General features: G+C 48.6%; 1 protein-coding gene across 2 annotated transcripts; it reads right to left on the bottom strand.

Annotated features, from left to right (window-relative positions):
• Window positions 1-466: 466 nt before the first annotated feature.
• On the bottom strand, window positions 467-6,678 carry EOMES (eomesodermin). Of its 2 annotated transcripts, none has more exons than XM_049870945.1 (6): window positions 5,813-6,678; window positions 4,634-4,788; window positions 3,840-3,961; window positions 3,238-3,396; window positions 3,089-3,150; window positions 467-2,325 (listed from the first exon to the last, which is right to left on the bottom strand). In XM_049870945.1, the coding sequence occupies exons 1-6, from the start codon at window positions 6,676-6,678 to the stop codon at window positions 1,587-1,589; spliced, it is 2,103 nt and encodes a 700-aa protein (XP_049726902.1). In that variant the 3' UTR covers window positions 467-1,586. The 2 variants fall into 2 exon arrangements, with proteins under 2 accessions (XP_049726902.1, XP_049726903.1); XM_049870946.1 differs by having other exon boundaries at window positions 467-2,268.
• Window positions 6,679-11,671: the final 4,993 nt, after the last annotated feature.

Genomic DNA, 11,671 nt, shown 5'->3' with positions numbered 1-11,671 from the left:
ACTTCCCGGGGAGCCCCTGTGGGCCCAGGGATGGGTGGCCCCAAAAAGGCGAAAAAAAAAAAAAAAAAAAAAGCCCACACTAACTGACGAAGCGGCAGCCGGCCAAGACTGGGACCGGGTGCCAAGGGCTGAGGGTAAAGGTGTTCAAGGCTTGAATTCTGCTTAGTGTGGGCAACTTCCATCTCAGAGGCAACCCCCGCCCCCGCCCCCACCCCCACCCCTCATTGTCCAGACTTCCCAGGACGGTGGGGAAATAGCCCCATTCATCTTCAAGGTAAAAAGAATAAACAAAAGCATCCCCTCATGACAACAGTGCCCAGTTAGAGATTCTAGAGCCTTCCTTGAGCGTGGGGGGCGGGGGGCAGGTAGCTGGAGAAGGTAAGGGGAGGCAAAACAACATTAAAAAAAAAAAAAAAAACAGGTTAAAACCCATAGTATAGAAGACAGCGCTATGCTCGTTCCCATATTCAACCACATTTATTAAAAATGACTAAGACTGTACCTAAAAATCCAAGAGCACTAAAAGCCTATAGGAGCTGCAGCATCGGGTTTGAGTTCCTTCACTTGACCAACGTGGGGACGAATGGGAAGGGGCCCAGGAAGAGGAGGAAATAGGAGTTTTCTTTAAACAGGTTTCAAGTTAGTACAGGGTGGCTGAATACATTTTAAACTATCTAAGAAGTCAACAGAATATTCCCAAATATCATGCGGATGATGACAGAAACCATCCTTTTGTCCCGGCAGCTGCTGTTGGTTGATTGCAAATTCTTTACAAAGCCAAGCACCAATTTTACATTATCTTCGATACCTATGTAGACTATTTGTACAATATATTCCACAGTATTCTACACTGTATCTAAACACACACAACTGTACACTTTTGAATTCTCTCTTTTTGGCTATTCCCTTCCTTACCCTCTCCCCTAAGTGCTCCGGGCCACCCCAGCACACAGCAGAGGCCAAGCTCCTCTCAATGAGGCATTCCTGAACTAGGCAAACATGGCTTGTTCTGGAAGCCTGGGAGCAATCAAAGTCAGGTACAACCGGCACCTTCGCAGATGTTTTTCTTGCCTCCCAGGCCTAACATCTTTTGTGTCTAGCTGAAGGTAACAGCAGAAAGTCCCCTGTTAAAACTTAAGGCCCAGCCCTTCTCTTCCAGAAGCAAAAACCCCTTAGCATTCTGGGCTTCTATTTGCTTAAAGGTTTACAAGTAGAAATGAGAACCGAAGCTTTCAACTTTTCTGATAGTGCTCGGCCCTCAAGCGTCACAGCCCAATTCATTGAATGTTTAGTGTCTCCAATAAATAAATCCAAAACCTTGGCTAACCTTCAAAATTTCAAACACTTTAAAGCCCTCCTTTAACGTCATTTAAAAAAGAAAAAAAAATGCTAGGTGTATTTCAGTTACCTGCACAATCAAAAAGCTTTGGCACCTTCTTTAGAGAATTGCACAAAACGGGATGCAGGGAGTTGGAAGGCAACACGTCTTTTTGGCAACCTAGACAGAGAAGACAACAACAACAAAAAAACACCACCAAGTCCATCTGCAAAAAGTTAGCTCATTTTTACGAGGTTAAAATAATTCTTTAGGGAGTCGTGTAAAAAGCATAATATCCCCCCATGCCTTTTGAGGTGTCTTTACTGTACTCTTCGGCATTAATGTCCTCACACTTTATGGAGGGAGAATTTTCATTACTGGAGGTGCTAGGAGACAGCCGCCTTCGCTTACAAGCACTGGTATATACCCCTGAATCGTTGGAATCTAGAGACTTGATGGAAGGGGGTGTCTCTATCCACGAGGAGCTAATTTCTTCTTTGACTTTCTCCTTGGGGAGTTGATCTTCCGAGAATACAGGGGGGCTCGTTCTGGAGGTCCATGGTAGTCCAGCCGCCATCTTCCTCTGATAAGAACCTCGACCTCCCCACCCTGCCATAGCAGGGAAGGTGGGGTCAGGGTAATACCCCAGGGCATGGGACGTCTGGAGGGGCAAGGATTTAATACCATATGGGAGCAAGGTGCTAGAAGTATATTCAGATTCATAGGACCCGATGTCTAGTTTGTTGGTCCCGGGTTGCTGGACAGGCGTGACAAGCCATCGCTGGGGAGGGTTGGCCACCTCTTCGCTCTGTTGGGGTGAAAGGAGGCCGTTGGTCTGTGGCACGGTTCTCTCGCCATTATAATATCGGGCTTGAGGTAAAGTGTTGACAAAGGGCTCCGGGAAGAAGGACTGAACGCCGTACCGACCTCCGGGGACAATCTGATGGGATCTAGGAGAATCCGTGGGAGACGGAGTTAGGCTGTCATTTTCGGAAGCGGTGTACATGCTACAATACAAAGAGAAACACTTTAAAAAAACCCTAATGTTGTCCCCAAACAAACCACCTCCCAGGACTGAACAAGGCTGCCAGTTGTCTGTACTGAGAGCTTGGGTGTGTGGGAATGGAGGAACAGGGCAGGAGGAGCATTGGACCATTTTAGCTGGACTCTTGGCCCCCTTGGAAAAACTCACCACTACCTAAGAAAAAGTTTCCTCCAAGGCGTTAAATATTTAAATCCTGGAAAATTCACCTTTGTAAGTCCTAGAACTTCAACTAGGAGCAACCCTCCCTTGCCAACGTGATAGAAAGGATGCTGGCTGTGGTGTTAGACAACCCAGGCTAAAAACGCCATTTGCAGGGCCTTGCTGTTTGATGTCATGGAAATGACACCCTCTTAGTTTCAGGGTTTTGTTATGTAAAAAAAGGGGGGGAAGGGGAGGGTTAGCAATACCTGTTCTAGAAAGGATAAAAAAGTTGGATGGATCACAATGAGAAGAAAATTATATAAATGCAGATCCTTAAAACTCCAAATCTCCACAGAAATGTTTTCTTTAAAAAACACTCCTTATTTGTAAGCCCTTAACACATCTTCAGAAATTAACAAAACCCTTCTGTGAAAGTTCTAAAGGAAGATTAGTAAAGGCAAAAAATGCACAAAAGATAAAAATCCCAAACAAAACAGCTCTTCCTAGAATATGTTCTCAAAGAGCCTGAATCTGGCTCTGTGTTCCAAGACGACCATGCAAGCGTGAGTAGAAGCTGCACTTACGAATCATAGTTGTCCCTGAAGCCTTTTGCAAAGGGGTTATGGTCAATCTTTAGTTGAGTAATCTAGACGGGGGGAGAAAAATGGTGGTTGAGTGCTTTGCCATGCTTGGAACTCACTTTAGAGATTCTTGGGACATTTGGGACACTCACATCGGTGTTCTGGTAGGCAGTCACGGCAATGAACTGTGTTTCTGAGAAGGTAAAGGTCTGAGCCTTTGAGGGCTCGTTCAAGTCCTCCACGCCATCCTCTGTAACCTCAACAATGTGCAGTCGCGGCTGGTACTTGTGTAAAGACTGTAAGACTATCATCTGGAAATGGTACAGAAAAAGAGTTGCCAAACCTAGAAAGTCTCTTAGAGGTTCAACAAAAGTGCGTTTGAACAAATTATATGTTTTGGAATGTGACCTGTATTTCCTCCCCACCAACAGCTTTCTTTTTTAATTGCCATTTCAAAGATCTTATCATTGTCATTTCTGAAACCTAAAACGGAGCTAGGTATTCGTGTTTAATCAGCATTATCTTTCCTCTTAGTTTTCTTAAGTCCCTCAAAAGACTTAGTGTTTTAATATCTAATAGTTGACCCACTATTATTGAAATCCATAAAAAATAAAAATAAGAAAGGTGAAGAGAAAAAAAAAAGGTTAGAAAGAAAACAGATGAGCTGCAAATATTTTAACTACAGTGAAGAGTATGGGCTCTTGTTAGAAAAAGAGACTCTATCCGGAAGACACCCCCTCCTCTGTCACTCTACCTGGGTGTTGTTGTTATTTGCGCCTTTGTTATTGGTGAGTTTTAATTTCCCAAAGGAAATCTCCTGCCTCATCCAGTGGGAACCAGTATTAGGAGACTCTGGGTGAACATACATTTTGTTGCCTAAGAGAAAATGAAACAAAACACAAAACCCAACCATATAGGGCTGTTTGCAAATGGGAATAGGGGAGGGATATCTATTAGCTATCCAAAGATGTAAAACTAAGAAGTACAGTCCAAATTTCCCCAACCTAGCTGCTTAAGAAGGCCAGTGGAAACCAACTGGACACCCCTGATACCTTCCCTATGGTCCTTGTTTCCAGCCTTCCTTGGACAAGGCATTCATCTCAAAATTCAAAAATGGAGCCAACAGAAGATGCTTCTGGAAAGTCAATTTCGGGCCTTCTAAATCTGGAAAAGGCAACATCTATCTGGTGGAAGGTAGTTGGACTTGCATGGGTGAACTCACATTTAGGGAGAGCTTTTCTCTTCCTGAATGCTAGGAGATCTTCCTACCCCCAAATCTTAGGACCTAATAGTTTCTCAACAGTGGGGAGGTAGGGATTGGGGGGTGGTGTTGGGTCATGGGTAAAGGTTCTATATATTGGCAGGCTAGAAATCTGACTTAGCCATTATCTTCTCTCTCAAACAATCAACACAAAGAAACTCATACTAACACCTCTGGGCCCCAGATTTGGCGGGGGGGAGTGCTAGATTTAAATGTGAATTGTCTGAGTCAAGGGTTCGGATTTCTTCCCCACCGCTCCTCCCACCTCCAAGCTCCTGTCTCCTCACCCTGCATGTTATTGTCGGCTTTGCCACAGGTTACCCATTTGCCCCCCTGGAAGCGCCAATGGTTGGGGTCTGCCAGCACCACCTCTACGAACACGTTGTAGTGGGCGGTAGGATTGAGTCCGTTTATATTGAAGCTCAAGAAAGGAAACATGCGCCTGTGCAAGGGAACAGAACCAGGATAAGCGATTTAAATCGGGTTCGCCCAAAAGAGGGCCCAGACTCCGCTCGGTTCCCCGGGTACCTGGAGTAGGGACCGAGTACAACATTTAGAAGCCTGCAATGGACAGAACGCCGGTCAAGTGAGCCCAAATGATGCCAACTATTTCTGAGTTGCCAACTCTCGGAACACGTTCCTCTTTTCCCAAATAATTTGCCCCAAAGTCAGCATTCCCCAAATTCATGTGCTTTTGAACCCCTCCCCACTCAAGTTCTCGGACCTTTCAGACACTCATTAATTTTTCTTCCGGGACGTTAAAAACCACGTATTTTTAAATGCACAGGTGCCAGAGAATAAGATTATAAGTTCTAGTAAAATAAAATTCTACTGGTAAGCCTAAAAGCCTACTTTGAGCACCCCTCTCCCAGCACTTCCCTCCCCCCACCCCGTACTTTCCCCCAAATTAACCACCATTAGCAGTTGGATGCGTACCAGGTCTTTCTCATACCAGGTCTGACTCCAAGACCTGCCTAACCAACTGCGCGGACCATCTCTCCGAGGCCGACTCTCTTGCCCTCACGCTCCTCTTCCGGAGGCGCCCCGTGGAGACCCTGGCGCCTAAAACTGCAGGAGCCTATCTACTGCGCTCAGGTGGCCAACCCTTGCACCTTCCCCCATCCGCGGCTCCTTGCCGGCATCCTGGGACCCACACACGCCGAATTGGCAGATCTAGTGAACCCAGCTTTGTGGAGATGCCCAAATTCCATTTCCGCCTCCTCCCCATCAGTCAAGGTGAGGATGACGAGGGGTTGAATCGGGTGAAAAATGGGAGCGACTGCACCATTAGCCTCCAGCACAAACCTCGGTGCCTGGCCAGGGAGACGAACCGGATTGGAGGTGCTACATCCCCAGTTTGAGCGCGCGAAAAAAAACTCTCCAAGCAAAGCGCGCCTCCCCAAGGATCACACATTCACCCTTGCACCCCACACCCCCGGCCCCGGGCCCCTCCACGGTGCGCTCACCTGCCCTGTTTCGTAATGATCATCTCGGTTTGGTGGCGGTGAAATTTGAGCCACAGAGGCCGGTTGCACAGGTAGACATGAGCACGGAAGCTGGAACCCGGAACCCCTAGGCCCCCCAGTCCTCCGCAAGAACCCGCCGCTGCCGCCCCGGAATATGGCCCATAGAGCGGAGCCCCCTGGGTGTACTGATAGGCTCCTGGGCCGCCTCCTCCACCGCCGCTGCCCCCCGCGCCGCTGCCAGAACCGGCTCCCGGGCCGAACTGCGCCCTCCCAGGTGGGCATACAGCCGCGGGGAAGCCACCGGGGGGCAGCATGGAGCTGTAGGGGTAGCGCGCCCCGTTGGGGGCCGGGTAGACGGACCCGTGGGGCGCCCCAGCAGCCGCCTGGTAGGGGAAGAGTGAGCAGGGCGCGGCCAGCTCTGAGCCCTGAGGCCCAGGGGACTGTAGGTAGTAGCGCTCCGAGCTCAGGGTGTCCATGGAGTAGCGCGAGGTGGCAGCGGCGGCGGCTGCAGCAGCGGCCGAGGGCAGCTCCTCCTCCCCGCAGGGGGAGCTCTTGCGGCCGTCCGGGGGCCCTGGCTTGGCCACTGCCGCGGCGCTGGCGAAGGCGTCTCCGGCGTCGGCGTCACTGAGCATGGCCCCGGGGGCCCCCGCGCTGCTGGCTGTGGACTCCCCGCTCCCCGCCTCGCACGAGAGGCTGCCAGAGAACTTCTTGGGCGCTTTGTCTAAGTCCAGCCTCTGAGGTGAGGGGGCAGCGCCGGGGATGTGGCCAGCACTTCCTCCGCTTCCGCCTCGCGCACTCTCCAGCGGGTAGAAGTGCGCGCCAGGCAGGTTCACTGAGCTCACCAAGAGCTGCTCCCCTAACTGCATGCTTTGCAAAGAGCAGACCGCTGCTGGCAGCTTCCTCTCCTCCCGCGGCCTTATTATAAAGGCAGAATGGGGGAGCCAGCGCCCTCTTCCGAGGGGAAGATAACTTCCCCTTCTTCCTGCGCCCAGGCTACCCACCTGCCGAGGCGCGGGCTGTACCAGCGCGCACTCGCGCGCCCTGGCCTCCGCGTCCTTCCCGCAAGGAAAGCGCACTGAGTTCGAAGGCAGGAGATGGAAACTGACCGAGAAGCACTCTCTTTCCCTTCCCTAGTCCCTATTACCCCCCTGGACCCACCCACCTCCTCCCACAGTCACACACGGGAAGAAACGGACTTAGATCTCTAACCCCATCCACTACCCGCCCGCGCCTTTCTGCCCCTTCTGGAATGCCAAACTATCGGCCAAGTTGACCACTTGAAAACTTGCCGGCTGTCACCCGCCGCATTATATACGTGTGGTCTGGGAGTGGCTTCGCGGCCCCACAGCCCCGGTAAGCTTCCTATTGGCTGATGGAGGTGACATTAATTCAATTAGGCATTTACTAATCAGATCAAGTAGCCTGCTACTTTCTTTACCTCTGGCCTGTTTTTTTTTTTTTTTAACTCTGTCTCGCTGTGAGGATCAATCCTGGTGTCTGTATTTCACTGGAGTTTTGGGGGACAGGGTTTGAGGTTCCTTCGCACAGAAATCATCCCAGCGCTCTGCGCGGAGAATGAGAGGACAGACGGGAGCCAGTTTTAAAGGCCCGGGGGAGAAAGGCCCTGCAAGCTGACGGCTGGCAGGAAGGCGCCTGTCCTCGGGCGTGGGGAACTGGGGCAAGTTGGAGAGAAGCCCAATCGAAGTCTCTTCCCTCGTCAGGGGCTGTAACTTCAGGCGCCCCATTCTCCCGACGGGGCCTTTAACGTGCTGGACCCCTCTTTTGGTTCTGTCCCATTCTCTCACCAAATGGGAAGGGTTTGTGGAGAGAACTTCACGCTCATCTTTCGCAATTTGGGGCACGGCCAGAGCACACGGCCACCCGCGAGGACCGAAGCCCTCAGCTTCGGGATCAGAAGCCGGGGCTGGGTAAGGCATGGAGATCAGCCAAGAGAGAAACTAAGCAAGCTACCCACTTACCCTCATTCCCATGCCAACACGCCTGCCTTCGCGAGGAAATTAACTTTTACTCCCCACAATTTAAAGCCTACACTACGCGGTTTCCCTAAATCCTGCCTAGTCCCAGTATCTTCTATCGGGCCTGGTACAAGAAACAAAGGTTCGCTGACAGCCTCGCGGTTAAGATTCCCTGCCCCTCTCCTCCATGGCGCAACACATAAGGTAGAATAATTAGTGAAATAATCAGTTTGATACTGAATTAAGCCCCTTTGCCCCAGCTGCCTGTTTCTCTCCTGCTTTTCTGCAAACAGTAGAGTCAAGGGCCTTGCTGTCATATTTTATTGTTTTATTATTACAGAAGGGGGGGGAATAGACGTTTCGTAGCGTATAAGGGGGAGCCTGAATATTCGCTGTTAATAAGCAATTACGAACGCCGCTTGTAATCGCTCCGGGAGCGCATTTTCCGGCTGAGATGTCTGCACTCTGCTTTCCCAACCGAACGCGATCACACGGGAAAGTCTCCGGCGACCACAGATGAGGCAGCCGCAGGATTCGCTGGGCGCGCAGACGCCAGGGTAGGGCTGCATGGAGCTGGCGAACCTAGGTTCCGACCACGGCAGCGCCAACGTCCGCACGTCTGGGGTAGAGAGCGAGGCGGTCCTTAATTCAATAGGAGGCTCGGGGCATTTATCAGGTTTTTCTGGTGGTGATAACCAGGCTTGGACGAAGTTTTCAGGGTCACGGAGCAGCCAAGGGGAGGGAGCAAGCTACGGCGAGCGGGCCGGTGCAGAGGCCTTGTCGGTCCTGGGCCAGCGCAGCCGGGGCAGAGGTCTCCGAAAGGTTGGTTCCACGCGCGCTCTTGTCCTGCGGTCCAGTATTTCGTGCCATCAGTTTAGTCCCGGTTTGGCGTGGCTCTCTCCGCTCTGATCACCCCGCTGCCCACTCCCACCTCCCCGCCTTTTGTTTTATTTTGACCTAGTCAAGTCTTGAGAACTTGATTTTTTTTTTTTTTCCAAATAGTACAGCGATTTTACAGACAGCTTCTTCATGATTTTCAACGTGGAGATTTGCAAAAAGGTGGCGAGCGCAAGGAAAGAAAGGCGCCGCGCGTCTTGGCAGCTTGGGCGACGTAGCTAGGGGCTAAGAGTCCTGTTTAGGGCTCGTGGGTTCCTTCACCTTAGCCTTGACCATAACTCCAGGGTGTTTGAGGAAATAGCAAGGTCAGGCTGAATCACACGTTATATGCCGATATATGGAGGGGGGCTGGCCAGGGGTGGGTGGCAGTTTTGCACTTTAACACAGAGAGAAGCGGGCCTCAGCGTCTCTTCAAAATGCTTTCGAGTCGGCGGGGCAAGCGCTGCGCGTGGCAAAGTGCCATCGCAGGCAACAGGCATCGTTCCGACCCACTCTGGCGCAAGTAACGCGGGCCAGCTGTCCCCCGCGCCATATCAGAAAGGGCGAGTTTTATTCCAGCCCAGGGCAAACTCTTGAAAGCGCGTGGGTTCATTCCGAGTGCCACCTAATTGTTAAATATATGCACGGTATGTATAATTACTATCTGTGTCGATTCGAGGGGCAGGGAATTGTAGTTTTATCTCCCCACATACCCAATAAATCTATTGTTTTACTCAAAGTTTACCACATTTTAGAGATGTCAACAAAGACAAATTCAAAGAGAATCTAAAAGGCAGGTTCTACAAACTGCTTTGGGACCCAGGAGATTTGGAAATGGAAAAAAAAATACAATATTACATACTATACTACGTTGCATATATATTACAACTTTTTAAAAAAATAATAAAAACCAATGTTTCACGTACAAATGAGTTTTTTTTTATGGCTACATGGAGACAAAGAAATTTCATGTCATTATTTCTGTGTTAATTAATCAATTAAATTGTTATTATTACATGTCGAAAATACTAGTCTAAAATGACAGAGGAGGCACAGATGAGCAAATCTGTGATTTCTTACTCAGAGTGGACTTTTGCTGACTCAATCTTATCTATAACCAGGGAAAGAGACATAAAAAAAAAATAATTTATCGTGTCCCAGCTGCACTTTCAAACCGAAGCAGTCCTTTCCAGAAATGGGAACAGAAAAGGAAGCTAAAGTAGAGGCTTGAGTGAACATGTCAGGCAGCACCCTCCTTTGACTGGGTGGGCAAATAACAGAGCCTTCCAGCCTGTTTGCTGTTTGATTTCAATTACACCCAAGCTTCATGAAATCCAAATGAGACATTTATTGAAAGGTGCCTGGTTTTATGTGGCTCAGCTGACAGTGTCTTGGAATACATTGAACAAAAACATCAACAGTGGGAAGGAAATGTGGAGACCCCCCGGAACCCCAGACCCAAATGCCGGCTAGATTAACTCAAATCTTGCACCTTTCAGACTCAGATGGTACAAGCAAGTCCCTTTGAAAGCTACAAGGAGTCAAGGCCAAACCAAGGTATGAGCATATTAAAACTCTCCTGCTCTCTTGTCTGGACCAATGATACCAACTTCATGGCCACCGTTTCATCCTAATAACACGAAATTATTGCCTACCTGGTCAGGTGACCTCTTTACCCCTCTCTCTCTGCCTTCACAGTAACCACTACGTGCATTAAACTTTTAAAAACAAAACTGAGAAGCATCTGGTTGTAACAGGACTATCACACATCAAACACATAAACACACACTTATGAATAAATTACAGGGGTGAGTTATAGATGACTGCAATGATATATGGCTTTCCTTTCCCCTGCACCCCCCCAACCAAGGGGGCCCATATAAATGTCCCAATAAAGTCTATTATTTTCACCCCCACTAAAAACGTGTTATCAAAACACCGTCCGTGTTATTCAAACACTTTGTAAATGCTGAGCAGACTTGCTGCGGGTTCTCCTTTTAACCCTAGGAAAACATTCCAACATTAACCCGTCACGAGCGCTTCGCCTGGACTCTGTGAAACTGTCAATGGGTTTTTTGTGGAGAGTTGGTCCTTTTACTATTTATCTATGGTCCATTCTTTGTTGTTGTTACATTTTATTTCACCATCTCAGGTTCGCTCTTTGGCCCTTTGTTCTCTGATGGCCAGATCTCCCACCTCCGGGCTTTTGGAAGGGGGAGGGTACTTTCCCCGGGGTGAAGCTGTTCGTTTTTTTCTTTTCTTTTAAAGTAAATGTCCCGTTAGATAAAACATGTGGACAAGTAGTGCTGAGGCTGCTGGTACTTCCACCAACACAGTTTCATTTTTATAAGAATTTATTTTTCCCTGTGACACTGAAATAAACCCATCGCTTGCTTAAAAACAAAATAAAACACACTCAAATCCACAAATGTGGGAGGTGAAGGGTAATGTTAAACCCACTGTATTTTAAAAATAAAAATGACCAATCTACACTATTATCTTAGCTAGTAGTCCGTATACCTAACTTGCTAGGTGCAATTGTTTTTCACTGAAGATATAAGGCAGTGGGGGTGAGGGCAGGTCCTGGAACGGAAGTTAATAAGCATATTAAAAGTTGCATACTGCAAAAAAAAAAAAGAAAATGATCTTTTCTTAAACATCGACTCAAGGCTCTGACTGTAACCCATAATCTCGACTGCCCTTTTTATGAAAGTGCTTTTCAAACTGCAAATTAATTCCTGGAATTAGCTGTTGTTTCAACACGATCGTCCTCATCTCGTGTTTATGCCAGTGCACAGATTCACATAAATCGCAAGAAAAGTCATAGAAGGCGAAGTAAATAAAGTGAACTACTCCCCAAAAAGTATATGATGGGACCGTTCGGCTAATTATTGCTACTTTAAAGTGTGAGAGAGTTACACACAGTCCCATCTGTCTTGTTCACTATTGCACCTTGAAAACCTTGGCATTTAACAAGTGCTCATCTATTAAATGAAAGAAAGGGGCT

This window comes from Elephas maximus, chromosome 27 (assembly GCF_024166365.1).
Source record: "Elephas maximus indicus isolate mEleMax1 chromosome 27, mEleMax1 primary haplotype, whole genome shotgun sequence".
Classification (NCBI taxonomy): Eukaryota; Metazoa; Chordata; class Mammalia; order Proboscidea; family Elephantidae; genus Elephas; species Elephas maximus.
Note: the sequence above shows the minus strand (reverse complement) of the source record. Positions and strands in the feature narration are given on the sequence as shown.

Excerpts from the sequence above, each read along its gene's own strand:
- EOMES (XM_049870945.1), bottom strand. The coding sequence starts at position 6,678 with ATGCAGTTAGGGGAGCAGCTCTTGGTGAGCTCAGTGAACCTGCCTGGC. Across the intron at positions 4,789-5,812 it reads ATCATTACGAAACAGGGCAG|GCGCATGTTTCCTTTCTTGA; the intron begins GTGAGCGCACCG and ends TCCCTTGCACAG. Across the intron at positions 2,326-3,088 it reads TTCAGGGACAACTATGATTC|CATGTACACCGCTTCCGAAA; the intron begins GTAAGTGCAGCT and ends TTTGTATTGTAG.